This window comes from Rutilus rutilus, assembly GCF_951802725.1.
Source record: "Rutilus rutilus genome assembly, chromosome: 9".
NCBI classification, from domain to species: Eukaryota; Metazoa; Chordata; class Actinopteri; order Cypriniformes; family Leuciscidae; genus Rutilus; species Rutilus rutilus.
The window spans coordinates 1315754-1343500 of NC_140223.1; the positions used below are offsets into that span (position 1 = coordinate 1315754).

The window sequence follows — 27747 nt, forward strand, 5'->3', positions numbered from 1 at the left end:
AGCCTTGGCATATCTCGGTCCTGTCCACTCCTTGCAATTATATGTGGACAGAACGCAAAGCCTCAGGACCTCAGAGATGAATTTGACTGATAGCATTTTTTTTTTTTTTTTATAGATATGGTGATATTTTGTTATCGTGTGTTATTTTGGCCATGATAATCATGTAGTGATAAATCTGATATGGTGACAGTCCTGGTTAAGGTGAAACACACACCACTTCCCTTTTTTCAGCTGCAGACACATTTTGAGGCAATGCTCACGCTTTTACAAGTGTCTGTTTGCACAAGCATTACAAGGCAAGTTGATTTACACCAAACATTTGCGATTTAAAAAAAAAACTCTTCACTGTAATCACTTCATCTTTTGTCTGGTTTGTAGTTCATCCATTTTTTAACTGTTAGTTTTACTTTCTTTTGGGATATAATAATACATAAAGATGTACATTTTCCTCTTCAGGGAGACTCCTCACCGCTGCCTTCCACCGCAGGCAGGATCTGACGGTTCAAGCAGGAATCTGTGGCTGAACCACCGGATGGGGTTTACGCCAAATATATATTGTATCTACATATTAATACTTATTCACTCCGAGTTCTTATGGTAGAGATGATCTTACCACAGTTTCTCCAGTTTACAGTGAGGATTCGCCAGTCCATCAGAGAACAGCTTCACTCCTGAGTCTCCTAGTTTATTATATGACACACCCAGTGTTCTCATGTGTGAGGGGTTTGATCTCAGAGCTGAAGCCAGAGCAGCACAACCTTCATCTGTGACACCACAATCACACAACCTGTAGAGAACAATGACACACATTAAGTCTATATCCAAAAAATAAACATAACACTTAAAACATAAAATAACAACATAATGCTGTCAATATGAAATATATAATGCTCGGAATTGCAGTGTAACACTTAACAAGACTTCGCATTAAATGAATGAGAAAACCAGTCTTATATGGGGTGAGCTAAACAAGATAATGAGACACAGGTGAATGTGATAATAGATGAAGAGTCCGGGCAGTGAGTTATGGGAGAGGTAGTTTGTGAGGGAATGACAATAGTCTGATGTGGATTGCCCTCTGGTGGACTGTCACGGATTAAAGTGGATTTTAACGAGTTGTTGAGTCCATAACAAAAGAAGTCAATGAGAGCATAGTCTGTGAGGTTAGTGAAATTGGCAATAACTAGGAAGTCCTGAATGTGGTCCTTGAGCGTATGAAAGCAACGAGATGTACATGTAACCCAGGTTACCAGTGGACAGAGACAAAATGCACTTCAAATTAAACAACAGAGTTAAAGTATGAAAGATCATACTTTCAGATCAAATATAAGACTGCAAACAAATTAATTAATTATAAAGAAATGGAGAAATATAAAATATTGAATGTTATAAATATGTCCAATAGCGTTATCTCCCTTTACATAAGCCTCCAATGAGATCGCATTTTGAATGACGTCATGGAAAATTCCGCTATCGCGGCACTTTTAGAGAGCAGCGCCTTCTAGAACTTTCTTTTCTCCGTGAACCTCTGACGCGAGCAGACGCTTGTTTTGCTCCGGGAGATTTGAAACTCCGAATTGAGTCGAGAATTGACGTAAGAGTTGTATAAATGCCTCTAAATCATTTATATGATGACGATGTAGAAACAAGTTGCAGTAAAATGAGTTGAAGTGATATGATTGTTCACGTTATGTGTTGACCGCATGTCAATGACGCAATATTAGCGCTAGTTTAAAGCTAATATAGTGTGTGTGTATATATATCCCTAACGAAGGATTCAGAGAGAAGCAGTTTATGCTCGACTGACATTTTGAGAACGTGTATCATCTGGAACTTCCCTGGTTCTTCCGATGTACATGTAAACGAGTTCCTTGGTGAGTTAATATTGTCACGGTTCATGAATTCACTGCTTTCTTCAGGTCTCGTGTATTTGTTGTTTTGTGTGTGTGGGTGTGTGTGAGTGGGCGTGGCTGCTCATTTCTGCTGATCAGCGCGCCAGCTGATCTTATTCCCCTCACCAGCTGCTGCCAATTCATTTGCCTATATAGACTCATCGCACTCTCCTTTCCTTTGTCAGATCGTTGTTTTGGTGTGTTCAGTGTGTCGTCGTGTACCATTCCAGTCCTGTCCTGATCCTGTTCCTGATCCTGTTCCTGTTCGGTGTTTTCGTGGAGTTCGTCGTGTTGGATGTTCACTTCACTTCACTGGATTCACCGTCACCTGTCTTCACCTTCACGCTGACCATCTAGTCCCTGCGCCACCAGCCCACCCGTGAATTGTGCCTTGAGTCTTTTGTGACCCTCAATAAAAGAGTACTTGCATATTTGCTTCCGCTTCGTGAATTATGACAAATATAGTTTCACTAATTTCAGTATTGTTCAATAAGGTTCATTAACCCTCTGGGGACCAAAAACGCGCCCGCGCGTTTTGCTCGTTTTTTTTTTTTTAGCAATGAAAATAAACACTAAATGCTCTGTTAATTTTGATCTTTCATTTTCGTGTAATACATCAATCGATCCTGTTCAGTTTCTATTTTTTTTCTGTATACTCACAATACAAATAAAGTGTTTTGCTTTTTGACAAATAAAGAAAGATTAAGATGATGCGATTTCTGCCTTCTCTCTGTCAGTAAACTCCCGTTTGAAACGCGTTCGAAAATGATCTATAACTCCGCGAAAATTCAGTCAAACAGGCAAACAGACCCACGGGCATAAAGCTTGAGATCGCAGCTTTTAATTGAAGTCATTTATATAAAAAACAAATATTCTTAGTTTCTGTAATCTGTATACAAAGAGAGCGACTCCAGTCGAGCTCATTACGAGATGATTCACAGTAATTTGACCACTCCCCGGAGAGCGCGCGCTATTCAAATGCAAATTCTGAGAACCATTTCAGTCTGTGAAACGCCCCCACATCAGCTGTAAACAAAGCGCGTCGCAATCGAGTGAGGCATAATAGCCTACCTTATGGAGAAAAGTTTATGGAGAAAAGTTTCCTCTGATATGAGGAGCAGATCCCGCTGAGGAGTGAGGTAGGCTGTTTTCTTTTCTCAAGTGTGGAATAACGTTATGGAATAACGTTAGAGGCCTATGCAAACCGCAAAAAGATGAATCGCATTTCTAGAATATGACTCGCGTTTCTGTGAGATGAATGAAGGGTACATATTTGTAAAGAGTGTTTAGCCTAAATATGAATCGCGTGTCTGTGTGTGAAAGAATAAACTGCTTTGCCATAGCCTACTGAGATGAGTAAAAATCGACTGGAATATGTTGAAATAAAATGTATTTGTATAAGCAACGTAAATTAACATTTATATGCCCTGATATTTCAATAAAACAACGTTAGTCAGGCGTTAGTCACACTATTTTTGTCAAAAATAAAGTCATAGACTAAGATGTTAGATGTTCCAATGTTGGCTATATTCAAACTAATGAATACATATGATAAAATGTAGGCCTATAATCTTTTTTTTCTTTCTTTTTTTTTTTACAAAGAAAGAGTACACTTGAAATATTGTTGAAATTGTAATTATTGTTGTAATTGTAACATTTTTAATAAAATAGCTAAACATATTTACAAGATAGATGTAAGCGAAATCTTAAATGGTCAATATAAGTATTCTTCTAAATACATTGTCCTTGCATTGTGGCTCAGTCAGTGTCACACCTGAATGAATGACTATTCAGAGTCATTATGCAGAGTGGGTGGGACAACCCAGGTGTAAACTACTCCTTCACGCCCCCCTCGCATATTGGCTTTCCAAGCAAAACCTGTTTTACACCATTTAAATCAATGTATTTTTTTTTTGTGAACGATAAAGCAAGACTATTTTCAGATAATTTTGAAGCCAGTACTCAAAGGTACAACATCAATTAGACAAAAGTCTTGTGGAAAAATATTTAATATGTGTTTTGTGGTCTTAATTCAGCCACTTTCATTTTTATTTTTTCCAATAACCACGCATAAACATTATTCTCTTAAAAATACAAACATCTACATACACGTTGCCCGCATATTTTGGTAGCCCTGTTTGTGCTATATAGAGTGATTTTACACCTTTGCCATTAACATGTTTATAAATAACTGAAAAAAGCACAAATTTCAAGGCATGTCAGAACATCTCAAGGGCTCCAAAAACACCTTGGTCCCCAGAGGGTTAAGGATCATATTAAGTGTGTTACATCAAATTATTGTTTATTTGTTGCAGTATTAATGGCAAATACAGCCAAGTGTAAAATGAAAGATGTAATTAGGCATTTATGTGAAATTAATGCCATGAAATGCAATGTGTGTGTGTTAAATAAGATGCTTACAAGCAAGTATGCAAAAAATGTATTTATTGCACAGACAATTTATTGCATACAGACAATTTATTGTACAGAGTCTTATAAATGGACATTATTTGCTGTTTTATGAGAAGTTGTGTATAATCTGAATTGATTTGTATATAGTGTCAAATGCTAATTGTTTTTTTTGGGGGGGCTTTGTGTCTCCAAGGCCAGGTTTTGTGTTCTTCTGCTTTTGTTTCCATGTGAGTGCTGTGATGTCCAGCTGATGAGTGTGACCCATTCTGCATGTGAATCGAACGAAGTGTGAATCATTCCTGAATTGTGGATTGTCTCAGCTCTTCCTGTGTGCGTAACGGTGGGGTTGGACTGGCGAGCCGCCCATTTAACGAATCCTTTGATTTCCCTGTGAAAGAGAAAACTTGCTCATCTTTGAACGGTAGGATTAGAACCACACATCAAATTATTCTGTTCTATCCAGGGCAGAATAGGACGACTGAATTAAGTGCCTCACGAACTTTTGGACTGAGTTTACGAACTGATCTGTTCATTGAGAAACATCCAACTTTTGGACTTTCTGAGTATTTACATTCAAGAGTGAATGAAATTTTGTTTGTTTTGGTTTTCATTTTCTATTGTTTTCCTTACGCCTGTGTGAGGTTATATGGGTCCATGTTCAACCAATTGATTACTCATTACAATCTAATAACAAGGTGAAAAGAAAAGAACATATTCAGTAAATTCCAACTTGTTCTTACCTCATCCTTTTGTTGAGTATTCACTGCTGCTGTATCATCTCTCTCCCCGGACGAACCTAATCTTTTGAGCCCACTGGTCCGTTTGTAAAGTTGACACAAATTTATCACGTGTACGGGTTACATACAGTTTCTCAAACACGTCCTCATTAGCTCTAATGTGACCACACCCACGCGTGCAAGAGCAATTGACATGCAAATCGTCCATGTGAAGGAACGCAGAACTGTAAATGCCCTCATTACCTCAAAAACAAAGAATCAGAGACTTCAGTACTCCTCTGCTTTTCATCGAGTTTGGAAGACATGTTGTGTTTGTCCTGTGCTATGCTGTTTGCCTTGGATTTACCTCAGAAGAATTAGAAGAATGCGATTTGAAGATGAGAAAGATTTTTAAGGTAAGAAATTTCCACTCATAATAGTAAGCATGTTATTTTTGCATACACTTGACATTGTAGCTACTAGGTTAACTGGTGCCAGACTAAAATGTATGTATATATACTGTATATATAGACAGAAACATGTTGAAATGTGTACTATAGACAGGTAGGCAACTTTTCAATGCTAAATTTATATACATGTACGACACGAGGATGTTTTTGTGTTCGATAATAAAACACAGCATGATAAAAGTAGGCTAGTATGAGTGTTTACTCTAATATGGTGAATATCATAATGTTTAGACCCGTGTTTTCTGTTAAATACTGTGTTCGTGAATATCTGCTCAAACGTAGATGGTAACAATATGTTTAATAGTTTGGAGCGGCTCGATCGCTTCAGTAAATGTTCTCTGCACGCACTGTGAGTTTGAGTCACTCGCACTGTGCGTTTGAAAAGCAAAACGCGCCAAACATCAGGCTTCATACTTTTACTTACTCCAATCTCATTTCATAACGTCTTAACGAATGGAAACGTTTGAAGTAACATAAGATAATCCATATATTTTTCTCTATTGTAGTGTTACTGAAGTGTCCCTTTTTAATGATTCATAGGCCACCTGCTATAGGATATTGTTATTATTATTTTATGCAGCACAGCACGTAGCCTATATGCCTACAAGGCACAACAAACCTGGTGTCCATTTTATATATATATATATATATATATATATATATATATATATATATATATATATATATGTATGTGTGTGTGTGTGTGTGTGTGTGTATTTTGTCAATTTTAAATCGCAATTTTAACCAGAAAAATCTAAAATGTATTCCCAAAATCGTGCAGCCCTGTAGTTTCTCTTGATATCTGCATGTTCACAGCAGGGTTTTTTTTTTTTTTTTTTTTTTTTTTTTTTTACACGGACCAGATGCCCCTCTGATGAGTCCTGCTGACTTCAACATTCACATGAATCTCTGTACATGAACATGGTAAAGTTAAAAATCAAACACCTTGGAAATGACAGGTATGTACTATGTTTCAGGAATGGCACAAAGGTGTGTGACTGTATGTAAAAGTTTGACTACAAACTTTTACATACATGCTGCTGACATATTATTGTAGCAGAGTTTGTCAGAACATGTCAGAACACCTCCAGGGCCCAGAAAACACCTCAGACCCCAGAGGGTTAATATTAAAGTAATTAATGTCCAATAAAGGCTGTATTAAAGAACTAATCTAAAGTGAGAACTATTTATGGTTAATACATTGTTAACAAAGCATTATCTAGCTCTTTACATAATAGCTAATTAAACAATAATACTTTATTAATTATTGCGTCAGTGAACGAAGAACTCAATATTTGTATATAGTCTCTTAATATATTAACTACAGCTTATATATTATTATATACTATTCATTAACTATAAAATAATAGTTTGTAAATGATTTATAAGCGCTTTGTTACTGTAAATAAAGTGTTACCATTATTTCAAACTGGTCGCATTAAGTGTAATTGTTCCTTTTGTGTGTGATGGAGTGATTCTTCTTTTTCAAAAATAACACAAAATAAACAAAGTAAAGATGAATTTGACTGATAGCATTATTATTATTATTTTCAAGATTTCCATAGATATGGTGATATATTGTTATTGTGTGTTATTTTGGCCATGATAATCATGTAGTGATAAATCTGATATGGTGACAGTCCTGGTTCAGGTGAAACACACACCACTTCCCTCTTTTCAGCTGCACACACACATTTTGAGGAAATGCTCACGCTTTTACAAGGGTCTGTTTGCACAAGCATTACAAGGCAAGTTGATTTACACCAAACATTTGTGCTTTAAAAAACCTCTTCACTGTATCCTGCATCTGTTGTCTGGTTTGTAGATCGTCCGGTTTATTTAACTGTTAGTTTTACTTTCTTTTGGGGGATAATAATATATGAAGATGTAAATGTTCCTCATCAGGGAGACTCCTCACCGCTGCCTTCTACCGCCGGCAGGATCTGACAGTTCAAGCAGGAATCTGTCACTGAACCACCGGATGGGTCTTACGCCAAAGATATATTGTATTCACTATCTACATATTAAACCTTATTCACTCTGAGTCTTTATGATAGAGATGATACCATAATTACCACAGTTCCTCCAGTTTACAGTGAGGATTCTCCAGTCCAGCAGAGACCAGCTTCACTCCTGAGTCTCCTAGTTTATTATCAGACAGACTCAGTTCTCTCAGGTGTGAGGGGTTTGATCTCAGAGCTGAAGCCAAAGCAGCACAACCTTCATCTGTGACACCACAATCCCTCAACCTGTAGAGAACAATGGCACACTCTTCACTCTCTCAGATCAGCCACACAGATCAAATCAACAGACTTCTTCCTTTTAAAAAACACAAATCACCATGTTTAATGTAATTGAGATTCACCATGTTATTTGTGTGTTTGTGTGAGAGGGAAAGCTTATATAAAAACATATAAATTATTTGTATCACATTAAATAATGTGTAAAGATGATCACAGAAAAAGATGAATGTGATGGTCATAAAACATTAATTCATCTGGTTCTTCATGTACTAAAGTCCCGACTGTGCTGAGATTGTGTTTAAAGGAAAGAGTGTTAAATGTTGATCGTATCAGGTTACTGAGGAGCAGCTTATGTGTTTAATCATTTACAGATCAATCACTCAATCACCTCAACTCAAGAAAGAGAGATTGAACACTTGAACACATAAAAATATTATTTCTTACACTTCATGTACACAGATGTGATATTAAAATTAATGAATGGTAATTGTGTTGACTCCCAATTGTTTTAATGAATGTGGTTAGAACTGGCACAATTCCTTGATAAAATTAAAGTACTCAATTAAAAATAAAAATAAATTTATAGCAATTTATGTCAAGTAACCTGCAAAATACCGGAAGTGACTCATTCCACAGACGAGAGTCCATGAACCCCATTATTAGACCGTTTTCTAAGGCTGCATGATATATTAAAAACATTTTAAAAACAAAGAATACTACAGTGTTACTGTGAATTCACAAAGACAGTGATTCAATTAAATAAATACAGTATATGTCCTGTGGGTTTAATATTTCTCAGAGCTGCTATATTTCTCATCATCTTAGAGCAGCTCTGTTCACAGTAAATGCTGCTCCACATGAACTGTTATCATTTACATGAGTGGAGCATCTCAAACTCCATCTCTGCATGTGCTGTGAGTTTAGGTTGCTTATAACAGTCACCTGGGAACACAATGTGTGCCATTTCATCAAATGTTTTAGGTCAATTTATAAAGGTCAAAACAAACAAACAAACAAATTCAGAGGGCAAGACAAGAAGGAGAAAACCTGGGGGTTATTCCATAAAGCAGGTTGTGTGACAGACCCCAGGTGGAAGCAAAATGACTAAACAAAAAATTAAATTATAGAGCCATGTTACCTTTACAAGCACAGACTGCATTTATTGTAATCAATGTGTTATATAAAATATATAATTAACATCAAACAAACAATAAAGTTCTTATTTACAGTGATTAAAGATTATTAAACAAAAAATGTTTAAAAATTATTGCACAACCACCAAATAGGTGGTGAAATGCACTATGTAAATCAACATTCAACAAAAGAAGAAAGAAGTAGTATGGCACTCTTTTTCTTAGCATCTGTTTCCATGGTGACTCGTAGATTTGTCGCTCTGTTGAGAAGGTCTGGTGTGTTAACCATGAACATACTCTGAGTCGGATGAACTTACTCCCGGATATGTTTCTGGAACCAGCATACCTTGAGTAAGCAAGGTTTGGTTTAATCAACCAATAGTTCAGGGTATGTTTGACGGTTTCCAGTCACCTGAATGCTTTACTTTGCACGTCAGAATGTTTGAACCCAGACCACTACTCTACAGGTTTTTGGAAGTTTAAGCCCATTTACTAAAATGTTTTTTTTATATATAAATAAGCCTACAGCCTATGTTACATGATCATATTTTCCTGACACATAACAGCATAGAAACCATAAAATAATTAAACCAACATTTACTTGCATCAAGCTTTTCTGTTGGTATTTTTTATTTCTGTATAGTATTAATATAATTGTGACATTTATTTTATTTCCCAAGACACAGGCAGATATAAAAACCAGGAATAGCAGAAAACAAGGAAAGTGCTCAGTAATGCTGTGGATGTCAGGGAGAGACTGGGTAAGAACTGCTGGTGAGAGCAGGTGTAGGCAGGCGTTCTCTGTTCTCCTTTGCTGCCCTACCAGCTTACTGGATTGTTATTTGTCTTTATTCGTTATTATATTTTGTGTAATATATAGTAAACATTCTGTGTGAATTGTATTGTTGTTATGGAAGCAGACTCAAGAGATGGTTATTGATGTTAGGAGAACGCTGGAGAAGACACTAGAGAGGAGACTGGAGAATCGTCAGGGAGAGAGATCAGGTTGATCAGGTTTGGAATATGCTGGGTAAGGGGTCCACTTCGAATGAACGAAATCGGACGGTGAGCAGAGGTGAGGAGTGTGTGTTTATAGTGGTGTCGATGATGGTGATGATGAGGTGCAGGTGTGAGTGATTAGTTCTCAGGTGAGGGAGTGCACTGTAATTGGCTGGAGGGAGAACCTGGCTGATCTGTAACAACTGTTATCTGGTTGTATTTTTTCTTATGTTATTGAAGTAAACGAAGGCATGGATTGAATTATTTTAAACTTTTTAAGTTAAAAGTTTAAAAGTTTAAAATACTCACTTCCAGCCAATGGGCAAACACGGGTTAATGATATTGTCGTGAAGCGACACAAGTGCATTCTGAAACTGACATGAGAAGTGATGCGAAAGCACAGATGAGCGCGCATTTATGAGTTTCACAATTCGCTTATATCACGCTTCAAAACGTGCTGACGTTTAAGTCAAACATGAACTCATAAATGCGTGTATGTTGGCCGGAAGCAAAGGTTTATATTGTAAAAAGTTTTAAATATTTGTATTTCTTACAATTTTGTTTCACTTCAGAAACTATTGTTTCTGTTTCACTTCAGAAGCATTGCTTCATCAGCTGGGGTTTATGGATTACCGTTGTGTTCACTTTGTGTGGTTTTTGAATCCACTTGCATTATGGAGAGATGGATTATTTGCTAACACTACAATCAGGTTTCATTTGTTACACATTAGTTAACTACATTAGTTAACATAAACTAACCATGAAAAGGTAACACTTTATAATAACGTTCAGTTGTAAGTCATTTATAAGTGGTTAGTTAATGATGAACTAATCATTTACAAAACATTCATAAATGATTAGCAAGTGATATACTAACATTTTATGTATGTTTTGTAAATTGTGTTACAAGTCATTTACAATTGATTAGTTAATGATTAACTAATCATTTACAAAACATGACTATGCATTTCATAAATGTTTAATAAATGGTTACTTTTTTTTGTATGTTTTGCTCACATCAGGTGCACAGTGTTTAAAGACTCCTTGTGTTTCAGAGAAGACAGCTGAATATACCTTCATCAGTCAGCACTTACACTGCAGTACACACTACACACTACACACTACAGAAGACAGTTGTCTATACCCTCACCAGACAGCACTTACACTGCAGTACACACTACAGTGTTCAACACCTGTTATAGGTGTGTAAACGCATGAATAAATAATTTACAACACTTTCTGCGTCCCCTAATCTAAAGTGTAAACTAGTCATCACTTGGAAATGTCTTACATTTCATTTGTAGATTACCACTTCAAGAATCAAAAAGGCATAAGGTCTACGAATGTTATCTACGAATGTAAATGTAACACATTTACAAGTGATGAATAGTTTACACTTTAGATTAGGGGATGCAGAAAGTGTTATAAATCATTTACACCACTTTCTGCATCCCCTAATCTAAAGTGTAAACTATTCATCACTTGTAAATATGTTACACTTACCTACAAATGATCTGTATGTGTATTCAAGGCATTTACAACACTTTCTGCACCCTCTAATTGCTACAAAAAACAACACATTATTTATTAAACATTTATGAAACGCATATTCATGTTTTGTAAATGATTAGTTAATCATTTACTAATCACTAGTAAATGACTTGTAACGGAATTTACAAAACATACATAAAATGTTAGTATATTACTTGCTACTCATTTATGAATGTTCTGTAAATGATTAGTTCATCATTAACTAACCACTTATAAATGACTTACAACTGAACATTATTATAAAGTGTTACCAAATATGCCTTTATCCACATACAATTTATATAGCCTATCATGACTTTATTATACTTCTACGTTTTAAAAGCTGATACATCTTGAGAACAGATTTGAAGTAATGAATGTAAATGAGGAATCCCCAAACGTGATGAATGTGATCGAACACAGACTGAATCAGCCAGTAGCTAACACTGATGCTAACTGGCGCTCAAGGTCGAGCAGACAGCGGCACTCAGCTCAGAGCGCAGCCGAGCCCAGGACTCTGATAGTGGGGGACTCCATAATCAGAAACATTAGCAGCAGGGATACAACTACGTGCTGCCTCCCACAAGCAACAACCTCTGATGTAAACAGGGAACTTCAGAACATTCTGATGAAACATAAGACTGTAAATCGACTCATCATTCATGTGGGGAAGAATCATATTCATAAAGAACAGTCAGAACTCCTTAAGAAGGATTTCAATGAACTTTTTGAAACACTTAAAAGACTGAAAGTTCAAACATTCATCAGTGGACCACTCCCAGCAAGAGGAACAAACAGGTTTTCACGGTTGCTTGGGCTTAATACATGGCTACAAAAAACCTGCAATATAAAAGGAGTGAACTTCATTGACAATTTCAATCTTTTCTGGAGTCAGAGACAACTGTTTCATCGGGATGGCCACCACCCAAACAAACTTGGTTCAAGAGTGCTAAAGGACAATATCTACTTCTTCCTCAATCATCCTTCTGCAGGGAGAGGGATCAGAGGGAAACTCACACCGTCTAGGTAGATCACTGGTAAGTACTCTTTACAGGACTCAAGAGGAAGTCGTGACTATACGGACCCCATTCAGACTGGAACCAGGTACGTACTCATGGGCGGGAGTGGAACAAGTCCCGGATGCTGCCCCAGAGGTAAGTACCCAGGGAGCGGTTGCCTCAGACTCGGACGAAGCACAGGGACACAGGTGGCGAACGGACCGGGCCAGGAGGGGAAACAGGTAAGTATATCCCGGTAGGTGTCCTGTATGCCAGACCAGTTAGAACGGGGGCCTTTAGCCGGGACGTGAGGGAACCTTGGACAACAGGAAGACACTTCGATCGAGGCACGTGCCACAGCTATTCCTTTTCCTTCTCAACGGGGGCAGCGGCTTGCAACGTAGGCATGGAGGGCCACCAGGCAGAAGAACACTTTGAGCGAGACGCTCCCCTTCGACTCAAATACAAAACAACCCGCCGACAAACACAGTATCTCACGGGAGGAGAACCACAAGACAGTCTGCTTCCTCTCTATTTTTAAAGCCCCATCTGAATACGTGTCCCTCTCACAACACTCTCTGTAATTACTCCACACCTGCTGTCAATCGGGCAATTGGCCTTTCTGCCATGGCAACAGATTCGCAGTGCAATAGAGACGGATGTCCACTGGAGGTCTCCACAACAACACTGCATTCACAAGGACTTTAGTCTTTTCTCTAATTTTTGTCACACCGTGACACTACTGTAGAGAGACTGACAAACCCCCCAAGCCAGATTCACAGTGAAATGCTCTCAGACAGCAAGTGCAGTGAGTTTGCTTCTTTCTTCTCTGAGAAAATCAATAATATCAGAAAGGTGATCAGCATATCCTTGAGTTGCGCTGGAGTCAGACAGATCAAACCACCTGAGAAAGTAGTTCTACCAGAAAGACTTATGGAAGGAGGTATGGAAGGGACCATCCTGGTGGTGGTGGGGAGGATGTAGGGAAGGATTTGACTTGGAGGTGGTGGGGAGGATGGTGGTGAATTGGAGCGTCAGCATCTGCGAACTCAGACATGAGTAAGTACCGATCTTTTATACCCAAGTATTAGAATGTGATTGGATAGATAAAAAAGGTAAAGTGACGTAACAATTAAGTCTTCCCGGCAGAACTTATGCTTAAGCTTTCATTTACTATGTCTGATTTCAGAGAAATTGATGGCAAAATTTTGGAAGAAATCGTACAACACCTTAAAACATCAACCTGCGCTCTTGACACACTTCCCACATCATTTTTGTGTGAAAAGTGTGTTCAACAGTTTAGAAGCAGATCTTCTAGAAGTGGTAAATGCCTCACTTCTCTCTGGGAGTTTTCCAAACTCCCTGAAAACTGCAGTTGTCAAGCCCCTCCTGAAACAGAGCAATCTGGATAAGACCATATTAACCCTCTGAGGTCGGCAAACGCGCCCACGCGTTTTGCTGGATTTTTTTCAGTTCAGTTCAAAAGAAATTAATTTTGCTCTGTTGACTTTGATATTACAAGCAAGTTTCATACATCAATCGATTCTGTTAAATGTGTATTATTTTTGTGTATACTCACAATAAAAACAAACTGTTGTGCTTTTTGCCAAATAAAGAAAAATAAACGTGATGCTAGTTCTGCCTTCTCTCTGTCAGTGAAGACCATTCTGAAACGCGTCCGAAAATGAACAATAACTCAGCGAATACTGAGTCAAACAGGCATACAGACATACAGGCATGAAGCTTGAATTCTCTTCTTTAACCCTCTGGGGACCAAAAACGCGCCCGCGCGTTTTGCTCGTTTTTTTTTTTTAGCAATGAAAATAAACACAAAATGCTCTGTTAATTTTGATCTTTCATTTTCGTGTAATACATCAATCGATCCTGTTCAGTTTCTATTTTTTTTCTGTATATTCACAATAAAAATAAAGTGTTTTGCTTTTTGACAAATAAAGAAACTTTAACATGATGCGATTTCTGCCTTCTCTCTGTCAGTAAACTCCCGTTTGAAACGCGTTCGAAAATGATCTATAACTCCGCGAAAATTCAGTCAAACAGGCAAACAGACCCACGGGCATAAAGCTTGAGATCGCAGCTTTTAAATGAAGTAATTTATATAAAAAACAAATATTATCAGCTTCTGTAATCTGTATAAAAAGAGAGCGATTCCAGTCGAGCTCATTACGAGCTTATTGATTTTAATTCGTTCACGCCTACTCACGGAGTGCGCTATTCATAAGATAATGTGTTAAGCCGTCTATGCAAAACAGGTAAACGCCCCCAAGCAAATGCATTAAAAGCTTAAAGTTTCATCATTCAGTCACCTGCGCGTTGGGAAGATGACACGGTACACCGGTGCGGAAGCCCTTCAGTTCGTCCTGGATACTAGCGACGAAGAGTCCACATTTTCATCCGAAGAGGAGCGCGACTACTCTGATGACGACCGTTTGTATTTTGAAGAGCGTCTTGATCCAGCCGTGGATAGAATTTCGGATGAGTAAGTATTTATTCTTACTTGCATTAGTTGACAAGCTATTCAAAACATGAGCTTACATATTATACTGGGTGGACTTGCCATCCAGAGTATTGACATTTGATATCGACCTATATTCAACACGATCTAATGAAAGTGCATATCTATACCATGAATTTAATATCTCGTACCATTTCAACGTCAAAAATGTTTTTTTTTGTTTTTTTTGTGTACATATGCTACACCCCTTGGTTAGGAAATTTGTATTTGTATGTGTAGCCTAAATGATATGTTTAGATCATTATGTATGAAAGATAGAATTTAGAAAGTAGGCCTAGTAGGTGTTTAGATTATATTTTGACTATATAAATGCTGCCTCATTATCATTAACGATGCATGCTCGCAAATATCAGTTGTAAATGTGTGTAAATGTGCTGAAATGTGTAAATATACCCAGTTAATGAAGTGCACAAATGTGTTAGGCTAATGTTTGCGGTGTGCCTCTCCGGTAATGGCCCATTGACACGCATATAGGCTTATTGCACGCGTCTAAAATTATTTACATCAGTTATTCATTATAGACTAATTCTACTATAGTTATATTTATGTAATAATATTCTTCAACTTTTTTAAAAGGAATGTAGCGTCATCACTACGTCCGCCTGCAACTCGGAGTGCGCTTAGCAACACAGTCAGAAATCAGAAAGAGTAAGTACATATTTACCCACTATTTTACAGATGTTAGTTACATTTTGTTTATACTTAGTGTTAATAATATGAGCCTGTATGACTTTATTATTTATTTTTGGAGATTGGTTGATGTTACATATGTTTTATGTTATCAGCATTGCTAAATGTCCATCAGTTATGCATGTGCTGGAATGGTACTCTGTAAAATATATGATAATAACAGTTTTTAACTTTTTTTAAAAGGAATGTAGCTTGTTCACTCTCGCCTTCCACTGCAACTCGCAGGACACGCAGCAACGGAAATCAAAAAGAGTAAGTACATATTTATCTACTATTTTTTTACCTACTACTGTGGCTTTGCAAAAAATGTGTTATGCATGCACAATATTACAATTATTGATTGGTAATGTTAATATAAAAGAGCTTATATATTTTTTGTTTTATCAACATGCTGATTGCCCTGCCCTGACATGCTGATAGTACTTTGATCAACCTTTATTAACCTTTATTAATATTATTATTTTTATAGGAATGTGGCAAAGAGGGCCAAGACAAACATTCAGACGAGCAACAAGGAGTCCACTCTGTCATGGAAAACAGAGACTGACATTGATATGGTTCCACAGACTCTGAGATTCCTGCCTGCCCGGGAACTTGGACCACAGCTGAGTTCTGCTGACACACACACTCCCCAGACTCTCTTTAAAATGCATCAACGGAGCATAAGCATTTACTGTGAGATACCTTTTGTTTTTACAAAATTACAATAAAACAGATTGAAAAACAAAACATTTGAATCTCCTCATTCTTTAAGGCTGCCTCACTTGATGGCCCATTAGCACTTGGGGGAGCGTCTATGTCACACCCCTGGTCTGAATCTCATTAATATTGATGACCCATTACCACTCCCACGCATAAACCTCTTCTGACAAAAAAACTGTTTTACAATGTTTAAATCAATGTTGTGTTTTCTGTGAAAGATTAGGCAGGATGATTTTCAGATCATTTTGAAGCTAGAACTCAAAGGGACAACATCAATTAATCAAAAGTCTTGTGGACAGATATTTAATATGTGTTTTGTGGTCTTAATTCAGCAACTTTCATTTAAATTTTTTCCAAAAACCACGCATAAACATTATTCTCTTAAAAATACAAACATCTACATACACGTTGCTCGCATATTATGGTAGGCCTGTTTGTGCTATATAGAGTGAATTTACACCTTTGCCATTAACATGTTTATAAATAACTGAAAAAAGCACAAATGTCAGAGCATGTCAGAACATCTCAACGACCCCAAAAACAGCTTGGTCCCCAGAGGGTTAAAATTAGGTAATTTATATAAAAAACAAATATTCTCATCTTGTGAAATCTGTATTAAAAGAGAGCGATTCCAGTCGAGCTCATTAGAGCTAATTCAAATGTAATGTGACTCCGCCCACGGAGAGCGCGTGCTATTCAAACGCAAATTACTGAGGCAAACCTGTGAACGCCCCCCATATCAGCTCGAGAAAACACAAGTTTATTCAGATCATTGTAGCCTACGTGTTTACACCATCTGGCAGCGCTGTGAGGAATAATAATAACGGAAAATCTACCTCAGAGTGCGGGTATTGCAGGAGAGAGGATCCGAATATGTAGTAAGTTTTTTTTTCCTTCTCAAGTTAATCGCGTTTCTGTGAATGAATGAACGGCAGCCGCAGAGATGCGCGCTGTTTATCACAGCTCGCAAAAAGACAGTTTAAATTTAAATTGTGTCTCTGTGTGAATGAATGATGTTTTAGCAAACTGTATTGCTATACTGAGCTGAGTAAAAATCGACAGAAATATGTTGAAATAAAATGTAGGCTATTTGTATAAGCAACGTATTAAACTGAAAATTAACATTTATATGCCCTAATATTTCATAAAAACAACGTTACAGTCAGGCGTTTCTGTTTGTGAATGAATGTTTCGGTTTTAGCAAACTGTATTGCTATACTGAGTAAAAATCGACTGAAATATGTTGAAATAAAATGTATTTGTATAAGCAACGTATTAAACTGCAAATTAACATTTATATTTCTTATAATAAAAATGAAAGACCTATGTTACAGACATATAAGACATAAAATATCTGCCAACTCAAATAAGCTTTTGTTTGCCAATATTTGCTCATGTTAAATATAGCATGTTTTGTCAAAAATAAAGTAATCAAATAATCAATCAAATCCTTAACTTTGAAATATGTATGATAAAATGTATACTTTAGTTTTTACAAAGAAAGATTACACTTGAATTGTTGTTGTAATTGTAACCTTTTTAATAAAAAAATATATTTACAAGGTAGATGTAAACAAACTTTTAAAAGGTAAATATAAGCCTTTTCTTTAAATAATTTTTATTGTGTTTTATTAGTGACAAATTTGGGGAGAGGATAAATATTCCAAAACTGAAAATACAGTATGAGAATTAACTGCACAATTACTAGACATGTTTTCCTTGGATATTATAGGCCAAATTGCAAGCACAATATGTGGAAAAATAAAAAAGAATTGAGATGCTTCCAACTGTTGCTCTTGCATTCTTGTGGCTCAGTGACTCACCTGAATGAATGGCTAATTAAGTATGCAGGCCCCATTGTCTCCTAAGGTGTGAACCACTAAATATGCATGATCTGTGACGCCCACTCCGCATATTGCCTTTCCAAACAGAAAGTGCTTTGCAAAATTCAAATCAATGTATTGTGTTATGTGAATGATTAGGCAGGGTGATTTTCACATCATTTTGAAGAAAAAACACTAGGCAATGACATCTATTAGACAAAAGTCTTATTGGCACATATTTAGTATGTGTTTTATGGCCTTATTTCAGAAACTTTAGTTTTTAGTTTTTTCAATAACCACGCATAAACATTATTCTCTCAAAAATGCAGACATGTACATTCTTGTTGCTCACATATTATGGTAGCCCTGTTTGTGCTAAATAGTGTGTACTTTTTTTTTTGCCATTAATATGTTTATAAGCAGCTGAAAAAAGCACAAATGTCAGGGCATGTCAGAACATCTCAAGGACCCCAAAAACACCTCAGACCCCAGAGGGTTAAGCAACTATAGACCGATCTCAAATCTTCCTTTCATTGGCAAGATCATTGAAAAAGTTGTCTTCAATCAGCTTAACAAATTCTTAAGCTCGAATGGATACTTTGACAATTTACAATCTGGTTTCCGACCGCATCACAGCACAGAGACAGCGCTCATAAAGATAATAAACGATATTCGCTTAACCCTCTGGGGTCTGAGGTGTTTTTGGGGCCGTTGAGATGTTTTGACATGCCCTGACATTTGTGCTTATTTCAGCTACTTACAACATACCATTGGCCAACATGTAATTTTGCTAGCCTGGCTAACGTCAGACCTCGTCTCATTGAGACGTGGTCTGGGAACCACATGTTAATTTTCTCGTATTTGAGGCGTGGTTTACGAATGCCCAGAGCCGTTTATTGGGCGCTACGAATGTCTATCAAATGCGCCTGTACGTAGCTCATAGCCAATCATTTCAATTATACCAGATGACGTATGTAGAGCGACAGAAATTCGACGAGGAAGAAGACGATAGGTCAGAGATTTATATGTACACGATGGCGTTCAGCGACTATTGCCGTTTGTGCAAGAGGGTAGAAGGTATATATGGACACTCTACAGATATAAACAAACTGCTTCGGTGTGTCGCATAGACGTTGTCATCGTCTTGCTGCTCCCTCCCCGTTCTGTGATTGGTCCCCTCGCTGAGGCGAAAATCTGGTCCGTGGAATCCAGGCTGCCTAGCAACATTGCGTGCAAGGCAGCATGGAGAAACCCAGGCTATAATTTTGCTGTATTCAGCACAAACTCTGCTACAATAATATGTGAGCAAAATGGATGTACATGTTTGCATTTTATAGAAAAAAAAAATTATGCGTGGTTAGTACAATATGGGAAAAACATTGTCACCGCAATAAGGCCATTTAACACATACTGAATAGTTGTCCACAAGACTTTTGAATTACTATTCTTGTAGGCCAGAATTTTTTCTACAAAATGATGTGAAAATCATTCTGACCACTCTTTCACAAACAACAATATAACGATTTTAATTTTGCATGTCAGTTTTTGTGTCAGCACTGCTGTATGCGTGGGCCATAAATATTAATGTGATTCACACCAGGGGTGTGACTAAAGACACTCCCCAATGGCTTATGGCCCATCAAGGTGCTGTGAGGCAGCCTGAACAAAGAATGATGAACTAAGAATGATTCACAAGCCCCGTTTACATGCACACTTTTTAGCTATTCTGATTGAGATTGTTCTGATTGACAGATTCCGGTTGACTGTTTACATGGGATGTTATCTAAACCGATCAGGTGTTTACATGTGCTGACGCTTCCAATCGAAATCATTTTGTGACATGCGCACACAGCTTGTCTGCCGGATCTGGAAGCTCATTATTTCCCACGTTTTCAATCCTGTCAAGATGGTGCATCACTTAATCGTCGCGTTAGTTGTACGTTAGGCATTAACCACGTTTCCACTGTCGGGCCAGTGCGAGCCAGGGCTTTAAATGGGCCGTGCCATAGCCTGGGGCAAGTAACGTTAGCACCGTGCCCAAAATCTGCTGCGTTTCCACTGTCGGGCCAGAAGCTCCACAGCGCTTCACTAAAACGCACTTAAACGCCCGTAACACGCCTCTCTGGAACAACAACACACTAACCGATCATTTCACCAATAAAATGGAAATTTTATCAGAAAACGAATCAGAAAGAAATCACTGGAAACAGCGTGATCGCAAAACAAGAGCGACCGTTCGCTGGCATTTTTGTTGTTTAATTGAATATTTAAAACCCAAGAATAGATGTTTTACCACAGGTTTACAATAAAAAGCGATACATTGATCATAATGAATTAATTTGTGTCTAAATTGCACATTAGTCACACAGAAATAAAGTGGTTTACCGTTTATGACGTTTGTGAACGTTCACAAAAGAAAGAGGACACACAATTATTCAGTCGCGTCTGTTTCTGTTTATTTGGTAGCCTAGTTACAGGACATTTACATCACATTTAGAAAGAATGATAATTTCTACAAATATGCCACCAAAAATTTGACCTGAGGAGCTTTAGCACTCTCTCCCGGATACAGTTATATTTAAAAGAGGATAGTCCAGTATAAAGAGATAAAATAAAAACAGGATTAAGATAACTTATATGATTTGTCTGATTTCTTCAAGCGTTCATATTTACCATGTTTACTATGGTAATGGTTAGCGCGCATAGTTTTTTGCATCGGGTATAAATATTCCTACCTTATACGGTGATCAGAATCCACATCGGATCACAAACAGAAGGCGTTATGTTAGCTGACAGAATTATCTGGCGCAAAACCAGGCATGCGCAGAAAGACGTACACTCAAAGTAAATGGAACAGCTCGTTTACATGGTGTAATCTTTCGTTTGATCGGTTCATGAAAAGGTTTATTCCACCCCCTTCAATCCGACTGAAATTTCAATCGGTTTGAGCATTTTTATTCCAATTGAGGTGTTGACATGGAGCATTTTCATTTTGATTGGACTTTTAAACTGGTTATAATCGGAATACAATGCTACATGTAAACGGGGCTACTGATGAATAACAATTTCAAAAGCACAGCATTTATTCAAAATATAAATCTTTCCTAACAATAGAAAGACTTAAAGTTATTACTATCACTTAATATATCCTTTCCAAAAAAGAAAGAAAAAGAGACCAAACTTTTGTTTTTTTATTAAAAAAAAAAAAAAAATTATTCAAAGAATCCTGAAAAAAACTATCACAGGTTATAAAATATATATTAAGCAGCACAACGGTTTCCAACATCGATTTAAAAAAATAATCATCATATCAGAATGATTTCTGAAGGCTGATGGTTAGTGGAAGGTGGTCAGCAGAGCACACACATCTGAACACAGTCACACATCTTTATGCCACTCTTGAAAACAGTTCCTTTCCAACTGAAGACATAAGTGAACATTGCATGCCTGGCATTTCCATGGTGTTAATTGCTTTTTACCACGCACTGCTGTGCAATGCACACAATTGCGGCAACCAACTGGGGCAACATCTCTGTCATCTGATGTCAGCTCAGCTCCTGGAACCGGTATATGGTCACTATTGGTCCGGTTTGGTGCCGTTTTCTGTGACACACCACAGAGCTCTGTTATAAGTTGCTCCATAAACTCTTTATGGGACAAGTTACCATGTAGCTCTTTGTGCACAATGAAAGAGTTGGTGGAAGCAATGTCCAAGAAGTGTAGAAAGATCTTTCTGTACCACTTCATGGTTATGTGCTGTGTTGTGTAGTACTGTAACAGCTGATCAGACAGGTCAACACCATGTGTTTGTTGTAGGCAGTCACAGGTGCAGGACATGGAAATGTCTTTGTCCTCCATGTATCTTGTGTTTTCACCCTCCTCTGCACAGTGTTTCCTGTATAAGCAGGATGGATGGTAGAACAGACAGATACCTCTCGTGTGTCCATCCACTTCACAAATACAAGAGGTCCATCCCGGATCCACCTGATGGATCCCCTGGCAGATTTTTTATAGAGTGAATCAGCTGCATTCCGAGGGCAGTCCTTCCTGTTGTCCCTGTAAGTCCCACATGCACCAAACTTCATTGCAAACAAGCCTTTGAGGAGCTTTGGACTTGTATAAAAATTGTCCATGTACACATTGTACCCAGAACCCAAAAATGTGAGGTCTAAAAGAGATGTTACAGCATCATATGACTGTCCATGGCCTGTGGAAAAGTTGTTCTTTCCTGTGTACACAGAAAAGTCCACAGTGTATTCATCCAATGAGTCTACAAGAACAAACAACTTGAAACCCCATCTGGTTGGCTTGGCTTTCATGTACTGCATCATACCTGTGTGTGCTTTGCATGCCACCATTCTTTCATCCACAGCTAAGTTTCTTTTAGGATGATAGATGGCTTTACAAGCATGACGAATAGTGTCCATGAGAGGTTTGACCCTGAAAAGACGGTTCAGAGCTGATAGCCATGCTTTCCTGGGTCTTTCTCGGATGTGCATTGAAAACTTAGCAGTATGGAGCTATGTTGGTGCCAAAATATGCAACGCCAAAAGTGCCAAATTCTGAATAAAAGTTTTCACCTCTCTCACTACCCTCGATGGTGGGGTGGCTGTGCATCAGATTCAGAGCTGATAGCCATGCTGATGGTGGGGTGGCTGTGAATCAGATTCAGAGCTGATAGCCATGCTTTCCCGGGTCTTTCTCGGATGTGCATTGAAAACTTATGTAGCGATAATAACTTCTGGGGAATAATTAACTCAAATGAAGGGAATATTCATGAGTTTATGAATATTTTTTTTTTTATCATCTACACAGATTAAATGACCCAAAAAGGGAATATTTGATCAATAGTCAGGTTAACTGTTAATGGAATTAATAGTAGTTATCTAAACAACTGTTTGTCCCGCAAACTTTGTGTAAGATTTCCTTATCAAATATCAGTAAAAGTACTCTTCTTACAAACTCCAAGAAAGATTAATTTTCTGGCCATGAACATTCATTTTTCTTGTGTTCATAAAATTAAACTACTCAACGTAGTAAATAATAAAAGCTTTGTAGTTTGGATCTTATATTTTCAGGGACCTCGATCTGGTGAACAACAAAGCAGATTCAATTCAAGAAGATTATTGGGTTTAATCAAATTACACTAACGAATACATCACTACAATTCACACAGAGTAAATATGAGTATATAGCAAAACTAACAGTACAATTCAAATAAAATAATCGAATAACGAATAATAATGGGAGAGAAAGAAAGAGAGAAAGAGAGAGAAAGAGAGAATGAAAGCAAATTTCAGGATGACAATTTTCAAACAGTTAACTTTGCAAAAGACCCCAAGTCTTTGACTAACCCCGCAAACGGGAATAAGCTAGACAACCTTAAACAGCATTTTTAGATTGCGATATAAGATAGTACTTGCTTTTGATCTGGCTCTTGTGTATGGCTGAGTTCAAATGGTCCGCTGACACAGTTTCCGGAGTCCCTTCCAGGAGCAGGTGATGCGAGAACTCGACGTTTAACACGAATGTAAACTTTGCCAAAAGAGGTCTAGACTTAAGTTTGTTTCGCTCGTGAAGACAACTGAATGAAGTCAAATATCAGACGGAAATAAAGAAAAGACTAAGATGAAAACGAAATTAGAGGAAAACAAACGAAGAAACTCCTTACGGAGTTTTGTAGTGAAGGTGGGGAACCTCTCTCTCTCTGGCGGAATGCCAAGAGTAAGGGTCTTCCCTTGTCTTTATAGACAAGGTAGTTCACACCTATCTCAAGTGAAGGAACCAATCAGTTGTGAGAAACTGAGGCGGGAAAAACTTTCTTTGTCTGATGAGTACAACCCCCCTGGACTGATTTACGGTGGTGACAAAATTGAACATTTATACTCAGAAAGATGGTACTTCCGAAATAATGCATCTTTTTGTAATTTCTTTGTAGTCGAGATTCGACACTGTCGGGTTTTTACGATTACAGGGACATCACAAACTATAATTTTGCACATCAGGGATACAGAGATACAGGATTGTTCATAATTACGAGCATAAGAAAATTTGATCAACACACAATAAACATTATAGCTATTCCAATATGACATGTGAAGACATCTAAGCACAACAAGAGATACATTTAATACATTTAAAGGTAGTTTTATCAAAAAGGTCCATGTTTGAACCACAAAGGCCCGTATGCCAGTGTGTGTGTGTGTGTGTGTGTGTGTGTGTGGAATGTCACGTCGCGTTGCCTGCATGCGAGGCCAAGGCACTCTTATTGCACGAGGGTAGTTCTGAACCGGAGTCGGTCAGACGATGTCCACCTTAGTGGTCCAGAAGCGCCCCTGGCTGTCCTTGCAGAGGTGCGAGAGGTCGTCAAAGCACACTTTCTCCAGCAGTTCTCCGCAGTCAGCAGCAGACTGAAGCGCTTCCCCCGATGTACCACCAGAGTGCCTCGTGGGCCGTCCTTTAGTCTACTACTTATCCCCTGCAAAAAAAAAAAAAACTCTGGTACAGCCTGCTCTACTGTGTTCACCGCAGGAGGATGACACAGTCCGTCTCAGCCACTGTTTAAGTGGTCGGTGAAACAATCACCCCTGAGATGGGTGACCCGGAAATGGGTGGAGCTGCTCTCTCTCAGTGGAGGGCCGGGAAACAAATCTTTTGAGTCAAAATTCTGTTCAACCACAATCACAATGGTACCCAAATTCTCAAAAAAAAAAAGCAGTTCCTCTATCCCTGGGTCTGAAGAGACCTCCTCACCACTCTTATCCGCTTCTTCTTTCGCCAGCAGGCAGCAGCGTGCAGTTCGAGAATGCAACCAAGCCTCCTCCTGCGCCTCCTGCCCCGTGCAACCAGGTAAGTGTTGCACAGAACACTCAGACCCCTGCTACGGCCCGCCTCCCAGAGAAAGCCTCCAGAGCCATGTCCCTGCGTTCCATCTCGCTGCCCACTGCGGGAACGCCTACGGTCCCTCTGGTCCCGCTTGTACGGTCTCTGTGAGCCTGGTTAGTGCTCCCCAGTCCATCTCGCTGGCTCATTTGGACCATCAGGCTCGGCTATGCGATTCAGTTCACCCAGAATCCCCCCCAAGTTTCGGGCCATCCACTCCACTACAGTGAGAGCATCCAATGCTCATGTCTTGCGAGAGGAGATCGAAAGTCACAGAGGGGGCCCTTGTTCCCATAAGAGAAAAGGGCGTTCACATCCTCAACTATATCGACGACTGGCTCATACTAGCACACTCTCGAGATCAGTTATACGAACACAGGGACCTCATGCTCAGGCACCTCAGCCAGTTGGATCTTCAGGTCAACTGGAAAAAGAGCAAACTCTTCGGCCTGCAGAGGATCTCTTTTCTCGGTATGGAGTTGGATTCGGTCGCACAGACAGCACGCCTCACAAAGGAATGGGCTCAGTCGGTGCTGAACTGCTTGAAAACGTTCAAAGGCAGGAGGGTGGTCCCACTAAAATATATTCAGAGGCTCCTGAGGCATATGGCAGCAGCAGAAACAGCAGTGTTAACTCCGCTCAGGCTGCTCCATATGAGACCGCTTCAGGACTGGATTCTCGGGCGAGTCCCGAGATGGACGTGGCATCAGGGCACTCACCGGGTGACAATTACACCAGCATGCCGCCAGACCTTCAGCCCATGGTAAGACCCCTCGTTCCTGCGGGCACGAGGGGTCACAACAGGTGTCCAAGCATGCTGTGGTGTTCACAGATGCCTCTGCCACCTACTGGGGTGCCACGTACAACGGGCATGCAGTGTCAGGGGTGTGGATGGACCCCCAACTGCATTGGCACATCAACTGCATCGAGTTGCTAGCAGTACGTCTTGCTCTGTGCCACTTAAAAAGGCCGCTACAGGGCAGGGACGTGCTGGTCCGTACGGACAACACTGCGACCGTTGTATACATCAACCGACAAGGTGGTCTATGTTCCCGTTGCATGTCGCAACTCGCCCGCCATCTCCTCCTCTGGAGTCAGAAGCATCTGAGGTCGCTTCGAGCCATGTATGTCCCCTGTGTGCTCAACCATGTGGCCGACGAGCTGTCATGAACTGTGCTCCCGGGAGAATGGCGACTCCACCCCCAGGCGGTTCAGCTGATATGGAAAGAGTTCGGGGAGGAGTGACCTCCCACTGCCAGCTGTTTTACTCCCTGACCGGGGGAACACTCGGCACGATCGCACTGGCACACATCTGGCCCCGGGGCCTCCACAAATATGCGTTTCCCCCAGTGAGCCTACTGGCACAGACCCTGTGCAAAGTCAGGGAGAACGAGGAGCAGGTCCTTCTGATGGCTCCCTATTGGCCCACCCGGACCTGGTTCCCAGAACTCATGCTCCTCGTGACAGTCCCTCCCTGGCCCATTCCTCTGAGGAAGAACCTTCTGACTCAGAGACGGGGAACCCTGTAGCACCCGCGTCCGGACCTCTGGAAACTCCATGTGTGGTCCCTGGACGGGATGTGGAGGTGCTAGGTTACTTACCCCCAGAGGTACTTAACACCATCACTTCAGCAAGGGCGCCATCTACAAGATGTCCGTACGCCTTGAAGTGGAACCTGTTCGTTGAATGGTGTTCTTCTCGCCGAGAAGACCCCCGAAGATGTTCGATAGGCTCCGTGCTTTCCTTCTTGCAGCAAGGGTTGGAGTGAAGGCTGTCTCCCTCCACCCTCAAAGTACATGCTGCCACTATTTCAGCTTATCACGATCACATAGATGGCAAAACAGTAGGAAAGCACGACCTGGTTGTCAGGTTCCTTAGGGGGGCGAGACGATTAAATCCTCCTCGACCCCCCTCCATACCCTCTTGGGACCTTTCCCTGGTGCTTCAAGCACTTCAGGATGCTCCCTTTGAGTCTTTGCAATCAGCAGACTTAAAACTTCTTTCCATGAAGACTTTGCTGCTGGTTGCACTGGCCTCTGTCAAGAGGGTAGGGGACCTGCAGGCATTTTCGGTTGATAAAGCGTGCCTAGAGTTGGGGCCGGGTGACAACCATGTTGTACTGAAACCCCGGCCTGGCTATGTGCCCAAGGTTCCTACCACTCCCTTCAGGGTCCAGGAAGTGAACCTGCAAGTGCTGCCCCTGGAGGAGACAGACCCAGCCCTGGCTTTGCTCTGTTCCGTTCCCGCTCTGCGTTTGTACGTGGACAGAACTCAAAGTCTCAGGACCTCAGACCAGCTCTTTGTCTGTTACGGAGGCCAGCAGAAGGGAAAGGCTGTCTCCAGAGGATGGCCCACTGGATAGTGGATGCCATCGCCTTGGCTTACCAAGCACAAGGCGTGCCCTGCCCGCTAAGGGTTGCATGCTTATATCCTCCTGGGCACTGGCACGTGGCTCCTCGCTAACAGATATCTGTAGAGCTGTGGGCTGGGTGACACCTAACACGTTCGCTAGATATTATAGCCTACGTGTAGAGCCGGTCTCATCCCATTTTCTCACCCTAAACGGGTAGAAGAACTGAGAGGCCCGGCTCTGTCGGCTTGTTGCACCCTACTGTGCACCCTTATTGCACCAGAGTGAAAAACCTGTTGAGTCCTCCAACACCCTCGGTCCGGACATGGCGGAGCGTCCGGCGCCAGGCCTTTATCCGTTAAATCCTTGAGAAC

General features: G+C 39.7%; 1 protein-coding gene across 1 annotated transcript in view; it reads right to left on the bottom strand.

The window, feature by feature from the left end:
• The window catches only part of LOC311297688 (NACHT, LRR and PYD domains-containing protein 3-like), a 57254-nt gene that overhangs the window by 12990 nt on the left and 16517 nt on the right, over positions 1–27747 (bottom strand). The window contains exons 7-8 of the mRNA XM_084420090.1: positions 7566–7739; positions 614–787 (exon numbers count right to left, since the gene is read on the bottom strand). Of these exons, the coding sequence (XP_084276216.1) occupies positions 614–787; positions 7566–7739 (348 nt within the window). The remainder of the gene's footprint in view (positions 1–613; positions 788–7565; positions 7740–27747) is intronic.